Consider the following 19,226-nt stretch of genomic DNA (forward strand, 5'->3'; position numbering starts at 1 on the left):
ACATATACCAAACACTGAAAATTCACCTTGCCAAAGAGACTCACTAAAATATTCAGCAGCAGCTACACATTATACATAATGGCACTAAAGAACACCTTTCTCCAAAGGAGAGACACCTTAATGAAAACACCCTCTGGGATAATAATATCAAACTACAGTGTTTCTTTCCAAGTCTTCTTATGTGCAGATCATGCTATGAAAAAAAAAAGTAGCAGTCTAGGTGGTTTAGTAAGGAAGAAAATAAAAGCCTACAGTTCACTACTGTTAATTATACTAAAAGTGCTTTCTGTCCTTTATATAAAAAAGCCATATACCCTGACATTGTGTAATCCACGTGAAATTCTATGTAAAGTTACAGAATTATTCATTAGGTAGATATGATTCTGAATTGTTCAAGATAGCAGTTTTTAGTAAGAAAATAGTAAGGAGTTCACCAAATCAGACCAAAAAATGGTAACCCATTTTCAAAGCTCTTCCTTTATTTAGCTTGGAAGATTAAGATGCTTCCACTAAAAACCACTGGTCATTTGGTAATAGCTAGAACATTTCTAAGTATCCCTGTAGAATTAGAGGGTTATTTGACAATGCACTGCCAAATACTGATTAATCATCATATAACTGACAATGCAATGCATATTTTAACGTAACTTATTTCTTACTAACTGTCAAAATACAATACTTAGTTTATATTGGAATCCTGTTCTCTAAGAAAGACTAATTATGATGTTGTGCAAAGTTGCCTAGAATTCAGCAATTAAATTCTGTAATAATAATGAATGTAGAGAACTAGATCTGTAGAAGTTTTCCTTACTGAGCAATATTATGATTTGGTTACCTATAGTATGTCAATACTATGAATTGACTCACAATGGAAGTTCACTCATTAAACAGAAATACCTGTTATTTGGTATAAAATTTCTAAATTAAAGAGATTTCCATCATTTACTATCAAGTTTAAGTACCAAAAGAAAATTATACCCATGCAATTTAATTTACTATTAAAAAGTATTTGTGTACAAGCAATTAAACCCAAATACCTTGTAAACATCCAAAAATCCACACTGGTGGTCAAATCTGGTGTACAGTTCATTCAGCATGCTGATCACCTGCATGGGGGTACACTGGGCACAGATGGCTGTGAAGCCAACAATGTCTGAAAAGAGCATGGTGACATCATCAAACTTTCTGGCCTGCACCTGCTGTCCTTGCCACAGCTGCTGAGCTACATCACCAGGGAAAATCGAATACAGAAGATCCACTGTTTTCTTTTTCTCTTCTTCCAGGGCCTGGTGAGTTCTTTCCAAGGTCGCCTTTAATTTATCCATCCTCTTCTTCAAGCCATCTTGGGCCTTGGCCTGCTCGCCAACCAGAATGACATCTCGGGTGGCATCATGGATAGGGATGTCTGAGAGATGCAGCCCTCGGCCCATGAGTTCATCCAACTTGTCCACACATGGAGAGCCCAAGAATAAGATGGAATTTGACTCTGGAACATGGATCATCTGTCCCTTGACTTCCATCACCTGCAAAATTAACATGAAATTTTCATCAGCGCTCTTCATACAAGTAGGTTCACAAAAAAGTTTTATTTATGACGCTGATGAAGAGGAGGAACATGAAATGTGCTAGTAGCTATGCTGAATTTCTGCATTCATATAAGCATATTTAAATATGGTTTCCAGCCAGCGTAAAAATTCATGGTTCTAAACAGAAATCTTTGTTATTATCTCCCACTCTGCCACTCTCCAAAGACAATGGTGAGATGAAGAGTGAGATCAATGAGAAATGAAGCAGGAAAACATTTTTTATTCAAGATGAAATTACACTCAGGCACATCATGAAACGGGCTCAGGAGTCAGTTCAAAACCTTTCAACCTGCTTAATAATAAAATTAGGAAAAATCTATCTGTCAAAATAACTACATTCAATTGTCATTAAAATAAGGCTCAGGAAAAAGTCCAGAAGATTAAAATAAATCAAAATTATTGTTTAGCCTTATGTAAGTCATTTTTCAAACAGTTTGTAGACCTTTGAATATGTAGCAGTTCTTGCACTGACTGGATTAGGGAATAATCCACTTGATCTTAAAAATAAAAATTTAGGGGAACATGGATGGCTCAGTCGGTTAAGCCTATGACTCTTCATTTCAGCTCAGGTCATGATCTCACAGTCCTGAAATCAAGCCCAGCATGGGGGCTCTGTCCTGACAGCATGGAGCCTGCTTGGGATTCTCTCTCATTCTTTCTCTCTCTCTCTCTCTCTCTCTGCCCTTCCCTGCTCAGGTGAGCACACTGTCTCTCTCAAAATAACTAAATAAATATTTTTTAAAAAACAGAAATTTATACTAGATATGATTAAGTCACTATTACTAGGAAGTAACTATCACTCAACTAGCATGTTCAACATAGGCTAAAAATAAACCCCACAAATCAGAATAGCACTAATGGAATGCATCTAATAAGATAAAGAATCTGAAGAAATAGTACTTTAAATCCATCCCTCCTTTCTGTGCTCTTGGACTGGAGAAGTTGGGGAATGGACGTTTGATGTTTCCCATCAGTGAACACAGGTTTATGCTATCTCTGCTCAGCGCCCCACAGAACACTGCAAGGAAAGGAGCAGAGGCAGGAAAGGAAGTAGACATAGGAGGAGGCAATATGAATATAGTTATTTGGGTCAGAATAAGGTATCTGATCACACCTGGAGAGGAAAGGGACTGTAATGACCTAGAAAGAACAGCATACTAGTTGGCCAGCAGAGACCGCCCATCCGTGTAACCTGTGTCACCTTCCACGGCCCCATGGAATGTGCTCAATAAATGTATCTTCCCTTACTCTTCATAGCATGAAGTAGTTAGGCTGGTGGATGAAACTAGAGGCAAAGAACAAATATGTGGTAGCCCTGCAGCTATGTCTTACTTTGCTCCCCCTGTGCCATTCATCAAGATCTAGTATGGGGAAGGAGACACAATGGAGTCCATGCTTGATGCTGTACTTTTCACGAAATCAAATGTTGGCTTTATCTTGTGTAAAGTTTCTGCTAGTGCTCAGTATTTCATCCTTTTAAGCATAATCCTCTCATTTACTCACTGATATATATGTTGTTTTCTATTTACTCGAACTGGGTGATAAGCATAAAAGGGTAAAGGAAGATCCCTCTTCTCCAAGTTATCACAGTATGGTGGAGGGGACTGGAGAACAGCATGAAGAAGACACTTCTAGCTCCCTCATGCAACATGGGCTCTCAAAAGACTGCAGACTGTGGTTTGAGTACAGAGAAAATAATACTTCTCAGAAGTATTTCCAGATTGTTTTATACCTGCTTATACTAAAATTTATTTTTTAATTTTTTAATGTTTATTTATTTTTGAGACAGAGACAGAGCACAAGCAGGGGAGGGGCAGAGAGAGAGGGAAACACAGAATTTGAAGCAGCTCCAGGCTCCGAGTTGAAAGCACAGAGCCCAATGTGGTGCTCGAACTCACGAACCACAAGATCATGACCTGAGCCAAAGTCGGACGCTCAACCAACTGAACCACCCAGGTGCCCCCTCAAATTATACTGAAGTTTAAATGAAAGAGCATGAGGTATAAGAAAAATAAACTTTTAAATCTGTCAGATTTCAGAAATTGGTAAGCATAATAAAAAGGAGTATTGGATGGGCCGAAAGGTTAAAATCGTCCTTTTAGAAATCTTGGTGGTCAGGTTCTGTTAAACTACCTGGGTCATTTTTATTTTAATGCGCAGATATCTCTATACTAACATTTACCAGCCTAACCAAGAAGTGATTGAAAACTGAGTAGCTCATGTACTGTACACTACACATTTCTGTATTTCCGCATATTCTGAATGTGGACTAACCAATGCTCCCATGAGACTCAAGTCTAGGAAGACAATCATTGGTAGCAGGCTTATAGCATGGTTAAGAAAGAAGGATTTGGAAACAGTCAGACCTGGATTTGAATTCCAGTTCTCTTGACATTTAAATGGGCCAACTTAAGTTATTCATACTTTCAAAGCTTTGGTTTCTTTATCTCTAAGATAGAGATGAAATGATAATTATGTTGATGAGGATGAGCCTGTAGCTAACTCAACACATCTGCTGAGTGCTTGCCATCAGCTAGGTACTGTGCTGAGTACTTAATCTACATGTTGTTAAATTTTACTGTACCCTATTACTGTTCTCCTTTTTTTTTTTTTTTTTTTTTTTTTTTAAAGATTTAGGGAGGTTGGAGGCCTTCTAACAACGCACAAGCTAATAAACAGCAAAGTCAGCATTTTAAACCCAGAGGACATGCTCTAAGTCACTGAAGAAGCATGATGGGTAAGGATGTTGGGCAAGGCCAGAAGGGACAATAATAATTCTACATGTAAACCAATGTGATGGCAAAGTAACCTTATTGAGATATTCACAATAGGCATGAGAAAAGATAGAAGTTGTTGCTCTTGATATAGATGAAATAGTTACTTGTATGCCTATCCACTGATAGGGTAGTAAAAAATTACTTCTATATGTGATTTCATCTTTAGGATATAACTTATGGATGCACAGACAAAATGATATGTCCTTGGTGTCCACAGAGGTCTTTGTTCTCACAGCGTAACATTCACTTCAAAGGATTAGATCCAGAAGGAAAAAACAAAAGTAGGAAACAAATGGCCAGCCTGGAAAACTTCTGTATCTTCACAAGAGTTGAGATTCTCCCTCTCTCAAGCCCCCTCCTGAGGCACTGCCCAGCTGGAGCCACCAGCAAGAAGGATCTTGCCACAAGGGCCCAGTCAGGAACTATTCATATCCCACATGAATGAAAAAAACCTCTTTTGCATGAAGACACCAGGACATCTCTCCTCTGGGAGCTGGTTCTTCTCCCTTAAGCAGCATTAACAAGGACTAGTGGGAACCCTGGAAGCATAAAATAAACTCAACAGATGAAAATAGGACCATGTGAGCTATGAAAATCACACTGTCATTGCAACTACTATCTACAAAAGTAGGCCAGGACCTGTATGCCAAACCTAAACACAGTGACTGCTTGTTAAAATTTTTAAAAAATTAAATAGGATCTGGTGTCTTCTAACATAATAGCCAAAGTAACCAGGACATAATAGGACGCCAAGCATCATAATAAGAACCAGGAAAATCACATCTTGAATGAGAAAAGGCCATGAGTTGATGCCAACACTGAAATGAATCAGATATTGGAATTATCTGTCAAGAATTTTAAAGAACCCATCGTAAAATGTTCCAACAAGAAATTATAAATTCTTTTGAAAGGAATAAAAAATTAGAAAATCTTAGTAAGGCAACAGAAGATATAAAAATAACCAATGTTGATTATAGAGCTGAAAAATGCACCAAAAAATAGAAAATTTGCTGGGTGGGCTCAAAAAGATGACACAGGATGGAATCAGTGAATTTGAGAATAGTTCAAGAGAATTTACTCAACCTGAACAGAGAGAAAATAGACTAAAAAATAAAATAAAATGAACAGAGCTATAAGGACCTGCAGAACAGCAACAACAAGGACAACAATGAGGACGACAATATCCGACCTTTTTATCATGGCAGTTCCAGGAGGAAAGGAGAAAGAACAGGAATGAAAAAGCATCTGGAAAAATAATGGCTGAAAATGTCTCAAATTTGACTAACAATATAAATCCACAGGTTCGACAAACTATGTGAGCCTCAAATAGGATAAACACAAAGAAACCCACTGTAAGACACACCTTAATTAAACTTCTTAAAAATAAGTTCAAAGAAAAGATCTTGAAAGTATCCCTAACGAAAGGATTCATTACTTACAGGCAACGCCAATTTGCATGGAAGTTTGTTTCTCATCTGAAACTATGGAGGCCAGGGGAAAGTAGCACAGTCGTTTAAATATCAAAAGAAAAGACTTGTCCACTGAATTCTCTATCTGGGGAAACTATTCTTGAAGAATGAAGGGAAAGTAAAGACATCTGCAGCTAAAGAGACACTGAAAGTCTGTGTCCTAACAGACCTACCCTTAAAGTCTGGACAAAGAAAAATTTTCAAACAGAAAGATAGTAAGAGAAGGAATCTTAGAGTATCAGGAAGGGGGAAAAAAAAAACAACCGAAAAACTAGGAATATGGGTTCTTACCACAGAGTATCTTTCTCCTGAGTTGTCTAAATTAGATATAATGATTGAAACAAAAATTATAACACCATCTGCTCTCATCCCAAGTGTGCTTATAAGGGAGAAGCAGAGGGAGATTATGTGTGAACACACGTGCGGGCACGCACATAACGATGTGGAGGAAGAGACACAGTGGAGTAATGTAACTATAAGCCAAGAAACACCAAGGTGTGCCAATAGCCACCAGAAGCCAGAAGAGTCAAAGAACAGATTCTCCTCCAGACCCTCTGCAGAGTCCATGGCCCTATCCACACTTCTGGTGCAGTTCTGGGGTGATGGTGGGGTTCAGAGCTGACAGTCAAGAACGAATTCTTGAAAACATCTTTGGTGCAAAAAGGTGATTTTATTAACGCATGGGGACAGGACCCGTGGGCAGAAAGAGCTGCACCGGGGTTGCGAAGAGTGACTGATTATATACCTTCAGGTTGAAAGGGAGTTAGGGACAGTTTAAGTCTCTAAGGAATTTTGGAAGCAAGGTTTCCAGGACCTTGATGGGCTAGCTGCTATTAGGAAAACTCCATTTATTACCGTTTAGTAAAACCTCAGTCATGAGACCCTTCAGATGTATATCAGCAGCCATATGTTGAAGTATGATTGCCAACATATACTTGGGGGTTAAATATAAAGTAGGTTTTCAAAGGAATTTTTAAGTAAGGAGACTCACAGGATCTGGGGAGGCGGGGGTGGGGGGTGGGGTGGGATAATGTTAAGCCAAGATTCCCTTTTGCCCCAACACAGTGTCATCATTGAGGCAGCTAAGCTCCTAGAGGGAGGTCACTCTGCCTGTTTCAAGGACTTGTCAATGGGCTGTAGGCAGTAAGGGAATTTAATTTTTCATTTGTCTTAAGTTCCCACATCACCATGGCAAACACTTAAACCCCCTTACATCTTGATGAGGGTGATATTAGGGCTCTAGGAAATGGAGTCTATAGGTTTCTGCAGATTGGAGTACGGATAAGATCGTCTTTTTCTTGCAGTTTACTAAGTTATCTGTAAACTGAAGGAGATTCCTATCCTGCATGACTGTGATCTCTATCAGTAAACCATTTGTTTTCTTTCCTTTCCTTTGTTCTTGGGCAGCCAGGAGTGTCCGAGGAATAGCACCCAAATCCCACCTGCGGGTGCGGGATGCTATTAGCCTGTACTTTGCCCTCAGCTTGCCTTATGCTCCCTCATCACTTTGATTTTAAATTCTGACCTTCAGGACTGTGTAAGAATAAGTTTCTGTTGTTTTACATCACCAAATTTGTAGTAATTTGTTACAACAGCCGTACAGATTGAAAGAGCAAAGTTAGCAAATAAGACCTTACTGACACATATGGGAAGACCCACCCAACAGCAGCATGTACATAATTTTTTCAAGATCTCATGGAACATACACTAAGTCAGACCATATCCTGGGCTGCAAAAAGAAAAACCAACACAACAAATGTTTTGACTTGGAATTATATACAATATGTTCTAAATGGTATAAAACTAGACATCAATCACCATAAAACATATTCATAACAGCCAAAACTGAAAAGAGTCCAGATGCATTTCAATGGATGAATGATAAAACCTAAAGAGGAATACTATCTAGTAAAATAAAGATGACTCTACTCACATAAGCCAAATTTTGGATTAATCTGTAAGGAACTCCACTAAGTGAAAAAAAATTCTCATTTAATAAAATAGAGCGCTTGCTTTCTTGTTTGCTTATTTCTTTTTATCACTCACCTGTTTGTGTTTTGATTCTTAGACTATAATTATCCAAAGAAATAAAGTGTTTTGAAATAAAACCTGTTATCTCCCAGAGGGCTATTGGTTTTTTGTAATTCTAGCCTACTCTCTGTATTTGTAACAGCTACAATTTTTAAAAACTGTAAATTTTGTTTTGATTGTCTCTGGCAAGAATCCTTCATTAAATATTCTTATTTAAAGAGGCAATACGAAAATTCTTGAGTGAAATACACTAATATACTTTACAAAAATTAAAAGCATTCTTATTTATTCATCTGTTTTATAAGTATTTACTTAGTATATATGACCTATCATTGCTATGCTATGCACTTTAAATATGTAGGAATTTAAGCAGAACATCTTTGCATTTTTAAAGAACTAAACAATAAATTCAATAGTAAAGTGGATGTATCTGGGGGAATATTAACATCTAAGGCTAATTATGATACTTATTCTGTACACTGAAATGTTGCCTTTGTTGAAATGAGATACAAAAAAATTCATACTGTTTATTGATGAAATCAGCAACCCCCCACCCCCCAAAAAAACACATAACCCCCAGACATTTCATCTTAGAAGAGAAATGCTTAGCATAGAAATGCTTGCTTCCCTCCCGCTTCGTGTATTTGTATTTACTTCATTGTTATTCTTCAAACCTCAAAACTTCATTCTAAAAATGGATTCAGGTTTTGTTTTGGTAGATAAGCTGGTAAACCACATAATGAAGTCATTTCATGTTCCACGATTAGATGCCACTTTTCTTTTTAAGTCACAGCAGGATTCATATAATATTTAAAGGAAATAGTTTTATGCTTCATAGTTGAAAGAAGTGTATCAGCAAACATTTCATATTCTGTTGTGAAAATTTTCCAAATGTGAAAGGCTTATGTTTTGCTTTTAGATTCTTTATTCATTTTTTTTATTGAAAATTTCACACAATGTGGGGAATATTAAAGTGATACATGGTGTTTAATACTTTGCACCCAGAGATGGCTCTTTTTTTCCCCCAAAGAGTGCAAACGATTGTATTTTTCATCACATTCACACCAGCAGCAAATCACACACATTTAAGGAATAGCACTAAAAAGTCTGCCTTGCTTTACCACCCACAGTTAGCCTGCACCTCTGGGACACCTCTGTCCCCACACTGCCACTCACATGTCCCATGGGAGATTTTGGTTACATTTCTATATAAAGAGTTCAGAAAGCTATAGTAAATTTTTGGAACCACCACTAAAAGATTCTGCAAGGAAAGGAAATTCTGCACTCTCTTCAAGGAAATATTGTAAAAAATAATCCTGCACAAAGCACTAACTCATTGTTATACAAGGATGAAGGAAAAGCTTCCTCATAGTAACAGAGTACAAAATAAGAATTTGGATTATAAAAAATACTGGCCATTTTGACCCAGCCAATTTATCACGAGACTATTCTGACGAGGCCTCAAAACAAAACAAAAGCCCTAACTTCCAATTATCCAATTCTATGTTATTATGTGTGTGTTGTGTGTGTGGGCATGTGTGCATTTTTGTTAAAATATTTGTTCTCCCATAACTCTTCATTTCATTTCTGTGAGTCAGGGGTCGGATGGAAGATTAACAGTGGCTGTTTATTTTTAGTAATAAAAACAGCATTTTGCACTTTGACTCGATTGCATTAAACATTTAAAAGAAATAACTAGGGTTTGTGCTTAGACTCAGGTTGGCAAAACCTGATGTTACATACTGAGAATCCCAGCCATTGGAAATCCAAGGAGAATTAAGGGCACTGGCACGCATAAGGAATTTTCTAATGAGATCAGAGGGCATTTGCTCAGTCTAGGGGATATACCATGGATAAACAAATATGGACAGCTGCAGAATCTAGCTTTTATATAGAAGATTCAAACTTTTATACAGAGGATTCTTACCCAGGAGATCTTTCTGTAATGATGAAAACAGCATGACCAAAGAACTAAATTTTAAATTTTACTTGATTTTCATTAATTTCAACTAAAATGCACAGAACCACATATGGCTACTCACTAAGATATCAGACAGCATGGTGCTCATGTAAAATTTATGGCTCCAATATTCAATCCATCATTTCATCTAGATATCATTTTTCACTTGTTTGTAGGTAAGAAATGAATTAGTATTGGGGTCATGGAGATGTTTTTGCTTTTAATAATATCACATAAAAGGTTTGAGAAAGCATTATGATCTGTCTTTCAGGAGCTTATATTCTATTATATTCTAATTCTAACAGAGGAGATATATATATGTATATATACATATATATGTATACATTTATATATATATATGTATATATATTATATATATATATACATATATATATCCTAAAAAGGAAAGAAAGGGGAAAGAATGGGCAGGTTAAGAAGGGCTGAGGGACCCTCCTGCTGCAGAACAAACATACTGTTGAGGCAATGGTGATCTCTTAAGAGGTAGGAGAGGTTTCCAAGGACACTCTCTTATACACACACCAGAAAATGCAACAACCAAATCAAAACAAAGAAAACAAATAGGCAAACAACAAGTGAAATGCTGAGCTGGATCCCTGACAGGGACAGAGAGAAGCTAGGCTGCCCTGACCAATGTTCTTTCCACACACAATGCGGAGGGATGGATCAAAGGAGTGATAGCTTTGAAACTATAAATGATGTGAGTTTAGAGTCTAGTTGCACCACTTACTGGCTGATTAACCACAGACAGATCACACGGCCCCTCAGGGCGATAGCAACCTCATCTGTAAGACTGGAATAGTAACGATTCTAATGCAATAGCATTAGGATTAAATTTAAATGAGGTAATATACATAAAAAGCCGAGCCTAGTACCCACGTACGCATGCACACAGTAATTATTATTATTGTTACTTTTGTTATTAAGCATCATGACAATGATAATGATGATTTGGCTGGTGCTACAGACACACTACAAATAAGAAATGATAATGCAATTTTGTTGAAGAAATTATGATGATAATACATTTTATGAAGCTGTCTGTATTGAATAGGCATGCGATAGGAGTATATAACACATCCCTTTGGGGCGCCTGGGTGGCTCAGTCGGTTGAGCGTCCAACTCTTGTTTTTGGCTCAGGTCATATCACGGTTCATGAGTTTGTGCTCTCAAAGCAAAACCTACTTGGGATTCTCCCCCCTTCCCCCTTCGTGCTTGTGCTTGCTCTCTCTCTCTCTCTCTCTCTCTCTCTTTCCCAAAAATAAATAAACTTTAAAAATGCATGTCTTTATTCACTGAAGCATTTTTAGTAATAGTAAAAAAAGGCAGTAAACAAATACCTGTAATAGATTTCTACTTAAATGAGTTATGTCATATCAATTAAAAAGAAAGTTTCACAAATCATACAAAATGCTACCATAATTAAAATATCACAATGAAGGTTGACTGCATTGGCAAAATTTCTCAGACATACATAATTGGTATTTGTCTTTGTAAACATCCCCAGGAACATGAACAATGTGTAAGAATTCCTTGTCGAGATCATGGCACTTACCGAAGAAGCGTGCCTTAGAGACTGTTTCTGACAGTGAAAAGCACAGGAGTTCTTGGCATATGGCAAGGGAAGTGTTCCAAGGTGAGTGATGGCAAGTTCAAAATCCCAGAGAAAAAAGAGAGTATAGAACATTGAGGGCACTCAGGAAGGCCCAGAATGATAACAAAAGAGAGCAAAAGGGAATTGACCAGAAGGTCTAGCCATTTCAAGGATACACAACAGAGTCATGACCACCAGAAGGTGTGCCTAGGCCTTGTGATTCTCCAGTCCTCTCTCTACTCTCTCTTCTGGAACCACAGAGGACACATGTCCAAGATGGTGGAATAAGAAGGAGCCTGGGTGCGAAAGTCTCTCTTGCATTATAGAAAGAGCTTAAATGTCCATCAACTGATGAATGGATAAAGAAATTGTGGTTTATATACACAATGGAATACTACGTGTCAATGACAAAGAATGAAATATGGCCTTTTGTAGCAGCGTGGATGGAACTGGAGAGTGTTATGCTAAGTGAAATAAGTCATACAGAGAAAGACAGATACCATATGTTTTCACTCTTATGTGGATCCTGAGTAACTTAACAGAAGACCATGGGGGAAGGGAAGGAGAAAAATAAAGTTAGAGAGGGAGGAGCCAAACCATAAGAGACTCTTAAAAACTGAGAATAAACTGAGGGTTGATGGGGGGTGGGAGGGAGGGGAGGCCGGGTGACGGGTATTGAGGAGGGCACCTGTTGGGATGAGCACTGGGTGTTGTATGGAAACCAACTTGACAATAAATTTCATATTAAAAAAAAAAAAGAAAGTCTCTCTTGCAACCCAGTGGCTTAGACATCTAACCAGGACCCCCGACTCCAGATCATGGGAGCAAGAAATCAATCTTCACTGTGTCAAGGGAATAAGATTTGAAGACTGTTTGTCACCACAGCTAGCATTATTTACCTTGGCTAATACACCAGGTCTTGGTAAAAGGTCACTTTCCCCCATCTCCATGCCACACTTGACAGGTGGTCTAGAATCACACCACTTCCACGCTAAGACCTTGGAAAAAAGACTCAATCATGGGTCTTTCCCATCTAACCTGAATATATTCACCATCATTCTAGTTAATATCACTCTAAGGTTCTATGCCATCAGTGAATTACAAGAAGAGCCTTGAGACTCTTCATACTAATACCTAGTTCAGTCTATAATTATGAATCTAAAGCTTTGTGTAAAAGGCTAATGTATGCTTAGTATTATGCTTACCCAACGTGAATCATAACTTGCTATCAATCGTCTCTTTGCAACCAGATTACATGTATTTCCTTCATTCCAGTGAGATGGTATCAAAGCTTTTCAAGTATACCATAAATAATTTAAAACATTTCTTAGATCTAAATGTTTACAAAGAACGTATAAATGAATAGTGTTTGGGAGATACTGAGGAGATGTTTCCTCTAAAAATAAAAATCTCCAAGGGAAACAGTGGATTGGAGACTTTATTTCTTTTTGTTCTTTTTAAATTTAAATTTATCTTCTGATTTAATTTGACAGCTATCCAGTTAGTGTAAGAACAAGTGTAAGAATCGAGACTGAAAACAGCTAAATGATGGGCCCAAGGTCAATGGTTAAGGAACACACAAGGGGGACTAGAATATCGGCATCCTCATCTTAAGCATACCCTTTCCCTCCATCTTCCACTATCACCAAAAAGAGGACTTTCCAAAATTGCGTGTTCACATGTATTGTAGGAAACCCTAAGGAAAATCTACTACACAAGGTCCAAGAATCTCTGTGCCCTGTAATGTTGGTTTAAATGTTTGCCTCCTCTTGGGAAGTAGATGCATGACCAAAATGTGAGTCCACATCTTTTAAATGGAAATAATGGGGGCACCTGGGTAGCTCAGTTGGTTAAGCACCCAACTTTAGCTCTGGCATGATCTCATGGCTCGTGAGTTTGAGCCCTGTGTTGGAATCTGGACTAACAGCTCAGAGCCTGGAGCCTGCTTCAGATTCTGTGTCTCCTTCTGTCTCTGCCCCTCCCCTGCTCATGCTCTGTCTCTCTCAAAAATAAATAAATATTAAATAATAAATAAATAAATAAATAAATAAATAAATAAATAAATAAAATAGCAATAATAGATGAACCTCTATAGCAGGATTGCTATTGGGATATATACTGGCTAATATTTACAAAATACATAGAATAGTCCCTGGTATATAACAGACACTATATATTCATTTAAAAAACCACCACTTGTTTCATAATAAGCCATCAGCAGTTTTAGAGCCTTTTTCCTTCTCATCTCCTATTGTCCTACACAATGGTAAGCTTTATTACAATGAATTATTGATTGCATTGGTTAGGGCTACTGCAACAAAGTACCAAAAATATGAATGGCTTAAACAATAGAAATTGAGTGGCTTAAACAATAGAAATTGAGTGTCTCAGAGTTCTGGAAGATACAAGTCCAAGATCAAGCCTCTCTACACTAAATGCCTCTCTCCTAGCTTCTGATCATGGTTTGGCTTATAACAGTATGATCAGTATGAGAAGATAAGTAGAAGACTAATCTTCTCACAGTGCTCTCCTTCCCTGTGTGTATGTCCATCTCTATATCCAAACGTTCCCCTTTTTATAAGGACATCAGTCATACTGGATTAGGGCCACCCTAATGATCCCATTTTATGGTCACATTCTAAGGTACTAGGGGCTAGGTCTCTAACACATCTCGTTTGGAGGACACAATTCAACTCATAAGGCCAACTCCCTAAACAATGTTTACCTGACCATGTGAGCGTTCCAGCTGTGACATTTTAGACCAGATTCTAAGGCTCATTAGTAAAGTGCTTAGAACCAGTAAATCCATCTACCCATCTGTTACTTTAACACCGCCATAGTTTATTCCTCTTGTAATGTTTATTGTTCTCCCTAGCACTTACCATCCTACCATAATATTTTACTATGCTTCCTTGTTTATGTCTATCTTTATAATATAATGCAAGATCTATACGCATATAGATTTCTAATTGCTCCTTGCTAGGTTTTCTACCATATGGAACAGTACATGCGATATAGTGACCACTCTACAAATATTTTTTTTAATTAAACAAATTTATATGAAAGTAATCATGCATAAATGGATAAAGATTTTATTAACTAATGCAAGAATGGACAAATGAAACCTTTGGTCTTACTTCACAGGTCTTTGATTGCTTAATGGATCAATTCCCTCTTTTCCCTTCCTTGGAACATTGTAAAGCATATTATACTAAAGAAAATAGATATTTTATTTATTTATTTATTTATTTATTTATTTATTTATTTATTTATTTTAAAGAGAGAGAAAGCACACAAGCAAGGGAGAGAGGCAGAGAGAGAGAGAGAAAGAGAGACAGACAGACAGACAGAGAGAGAATCTTAAGCAGGCTCCATGCTCAGCAAAGAACTCAACACAGGGCTTGATCCCATAACCCCAAGATCAGGACCTGAGCCAAAATCAAGAGTTGGACACACAAGCAACTAAGCCACCCAGGTGCCCCAGACAAAAGACATTTTAAGAAGAGGTATATACCAGTAGTCTCCTAGTGGCTCAGTTACTTCTTTTATTCAACAGGAACATTTCAAATATTTTATTAATACAATATTTTGGGTTATCTCCAAAAAGCACACACAAGCAAGAATTGGTATAGATAACTACACTGGACAAATCAGATGCCAAATTAGTGTTTGTTTGTTCTAAAATATCCTTGCTTATCTTACTTATACTGATCAAACTATTTTGGTAATTCCCATATGGCTACTGTGCTACAATAATCTATCATTAGTCAGCTTCCAGCAGCAGGCCAATCTGGAGACTCTCAAAGAGAATCTTGAGAAGAAAAAAAAAAGTAGATCCTGTACATGACATAATTTTTATAGCATTGCTGAGCTTTACATAGGTGAAGAAAAGCTCCAAACGGCCTACGCAAAAACAAAACCCATCATCTTGAACTAAAATCTTAACCATGAGCCACATGTGCAAACTTAAAGATACAGTAGCTTGAAGGTAAATGCCAACATTAGCACCAAGTTCTGGAGACTTAGCTTTCCATTAGCAGCAGGGATGCAGAGCTAAACCTGATATGTTTGGATTGTACCAGAGACCCTCAAAGGGGTTCAAGTGGTCCCAGGTCTGCAATGCCCCCACAGTCCCCGTGGAAACACACGAACCTTCTCTCATGTGGAACACCCACTGAATTTAGGTTCCAAGATTTTCCTGACAATAAAATAATGTCAAACAGAAGACAACGGGCAACAATCCCAAAACATACAGGGAAACTAACCACTAGAAATGAGACGTGGAAGAAACAAAAAGTAGATTTAGACCACCAAGGACATCAGATACTGAGGTCTCAGACTGAGAGCTACAAAACAGGTATGGAATGCTTACAGAAATAAAGGATAGCATCACAAGCACACAAACAGTGAGAAGTGACCAAAACTGACTTAGGAACATTCAAAAGGGGGGGGGGGTGGATAGAAATTTATAAATTAAAAATATAAGCGTTGAAATTTAAACAAAATGAAAGGGTAGATGGGTTAAAAAGTATTAAGATGCCACCAACAACAACAACAAAAAAAAATTGATGAACTACAATCAGAGTACAGATCTGAAAATACTGTGAAATGTCACACAAAGAGATAAAAATGTGGGAAATATGGAAGACAAATCAAGTGATATGTAAGAAAAAATAATGAAAAAATGTAGCCTAACTCTAACCAGAGTACCTGAGGCAAAGAACAGGGAAAATGAAGGAAAGGTTAATATTTGAAGCTCTGGAGCTTGTGAATCTTCCCGAATGAATGGAAACTATCAATCCACACCACCAAGCACAGTATCCACTGAGAAATATAAATACAAGGAAATCCAATACTAGACACTTGTAATGAGCCTGCCCGAGATTTAGCTATGACAAAGATCCTAAGAGTAGACAGAGAGAAAAGATCACCTGCAAACGAAAGACTGACAGCAGACAGCCATAACAGGAGTCAGAGTCAATAAAGTAATATTTTAAATGGGCTGAGAAATAATACTGTCATCCTGCAATGGTGCACTCAGAAGAAGCTACATTTTAAAAATGCTAAAGAGGGGCGCCTGGGTGGCTCAGTCGGTTAAGCGTCCGACTTCAGCTCAGGTCACGATCTCATGGTCCGTGAGTTCAAGCCCCGCGTCGGGCTCTGGGCTGATGGCTCAGAGCCTGGAGCCTGCTTCCGATTCTGTGTCTCCCTCTCTCTCTGCCCCTCCCCCATTCATGCTCTGTCTCTCTCTGTCTCAAAAATAAATAAACGTTAAAAAAATTTTTTTTTAATTAAAAAATAGAAAAAATAAAAAATAAATAAATAAAAATGCTAAAGATAGGGTCACTTGTACCCCAATGTTTATAGCAGCACTCTCAACAATAGCCAAATTATGGAAAGAGCCTAAATGTCCATCAACTGATGAATGGTCTCTGCCCCTCCCCCATTCATGCTCTGTCTCTCTCTGTCTCAAAAATAAATAAACGTTAAAAAAATTTTTTTTTAATTAAAAAATAGAAAAAATAAAAAATAAATAAATAAAAATGCTAAAGATAGGGTCACTTGTACCCCAATGTTTATAGCAGCACTCTCAACAATAGCCAAATTATGGAAAGAGCCTAAATGTCCATCAACTGATGAATGGATAAAGAAATTGTGGTTTATATACACAATGGAGTACTACATGGCAATGAGAAAGAATGAAATATGGCCCTTTGTAGTAATGTGGATGGAACTGGAGAGTGTTATGCTAAGTGAAATAAGCCATACAGAGAAAGACAGATACCATATGTTTTCACTCTTATGTGGATCCTGAGAAACTTAACAGAAACCCATGGGGGAGGTTAGAAAAAAGAGGTTAGAGTGGGAGAGAGCCAAAGCATAAGAGACTCTTAAAAACTGAGAACAAACTGAGGGTTGATGGGGGGGTGGGAGGGAGGGGAGGGTGGGTGATGGGTATTGAGGAGGGCAGCTTTTGGGATGAGCACTGGGTGTTGTATGGAAACCAATTTGACAATAAATTTCATATATTTAAAAAAAAAAAAAGAAAGGAAAAAAATAAATAAAAATGCTAAAGAGATAAACATTGTTTATCTCATTGTTATCTCACAGTCTACTGTTTAGGAAGAGTAAACTAAAACACATACAAAAATGTAATTATTGAAAAAAAAATGGAAAACAAACCCAGAAGAATGGTCTACAATGGAAAAACACATGGTAAACAAAAAGGAGGTAAATCTAAAACAATATTCTGTCTATGGAAAAGGACTTGAAATATTTATAGAAATTGTAGTATGCTACTTTTTTACGATCATCCCAGATGATTTTTTCTTACTGCACAAACTTAAGAAATAATGATGTAATCGAAAAAATTTTATACAGCATACAGAGGTAAGAAAGTAAGTTACTATGAAAGAGAAAAACAGAGTGAAAAGTCAGTGCATGTAAAGTTAGCCACTGCCACACTGCAGTTCTTTCTTTGTTGTAAAATAAATAGTGCATAAATAAATAATCCCCAGAGCATTATCAGATTCTAAGAAATGTATCTCTGTTATTTCTGTTGAATAGTAAGTTTTTGGTCATTTGCCTGTTGCAAACCACGTGATCTAGGCACCATTCCAAGCCTTCTCAAGATCCAATCTGACTCCACACTTTGCTTCCTTACACTGTGCTCCTGCCAAAACCGAGCCACTCTGCCCCAAGCACATATTCTACGCTAATACTTTATTTACAGATAAAAATGTGCTTTTCTCCAATCCTCCCATGGCTCAGTCCTATCCTTTCTGAGAGATGCTTTCCAAATGTCTTTTCCATTAGGAAATTATTCCTGACCTCCAAGACTGCCTTCTCAGATAGAAATAACCTTCCCTACCTCAGAAGCATCATGGGTTTGCTCAAGCCTCTCTTTCAGGACTTAACATATTCACTCTTACAATTTCTGTTCACAGCTCCCTACTTGACTCAAAGCTCATTGAAATTAAGATCTGTTTAAGAGTAAACTTTGAAAACAGAGCCTAGCATGGGGCTTTACCTAGAGTAGGGCTTCAATATTTGTGGAATTAACGAAATGAAATGAAAATGGAAAACATCTCTGAAACAAATAAGCTTTCAGGAGCAATATGAAAGAGATAAATCACTTGTAAATTACATAGATTGTGTATGTACATTTATAATTATATTTTCACATTTATATTTAACTAATAACCAACGGACCAACAAGATTCCATCTTGAGAAGCAAAGAGAGACCATGAACAAATGGTCTAATCTATTATAAACTATGTATTACAGAAATCCAACATTTGGCAAGATCAGAACTTCTTATACAAAAATTTTGCCGTCCTCTTCGTGATGTGAAAAACATCTTTGTTAAAATAAGTTAAAATGAGCCACTGAATCCATAAGGCTTGAAAAATAGGATGCTGTAAGCTGGTTAAGAAATCATTCCTTCTGTGGAGAAACTGAAACCATCATACATTGCTAGTGGGAATGTGAAATGGTATAGCCACCATGGAAAACAGCTGGGCAGTTTTCCAAATGGTTAAGTAGAGTTACTTATGACCCAGCAGTTCTACTCCTAGGCATACACCCAAGAGAACTGAACACACACGTCTACATAAAAACCTGTACACAAATGTTCCCGGCAGCATAGTCAACAAGTGGAAACAACACAAATGTCCACCACCTGGAGAATGGATACACAAAATAAGGTCTAGACATACAATGGAATATTATTCAGCTATAAAGAGGAATAAAGCACTAGTACTCACCACAACATGGATGAACCTCAAAAA

General features: G+C 37.4%; 1 protein-coding gene across 1 annotated transcript in view; it reads right to left on the minus strand.

Annotated features, from left to right (window-relative positions):
• GUCY1A2 (guanylate cyclase 1 soluble subunit alpha 2) overlaps positions 1 to 19,226 on the minus strand; it is a 322,831-nt gene that overhangs the window by 126,080 nt on the left and 177,525 nt on the right. Inside the window, exon 5 of the mRNA XM_042957957.1 lies at positions 1,038 to 1,523. Coding sequence (XP_042813891.1) covers positions 1,038 to 1,523 — 486 coding nt within the window. The remainder of the gene's footprint in view (positions 1 to 1,037; positions 1,524 to 19,226) is intronic.

This window comes from Panthera tigris, chromosome D1 (assembly GCF_018350195.1).
Source record: "Panthera tigris isolate Pti1 chromosome D1, P.tigris_Pti1_mat1.1, whole genome shotgun sequence".
NCBI lineage: Eukaryota > Metazoa > Chordata > Mammalia > Carnivora > Felidae > Panthera > Panthera tigris.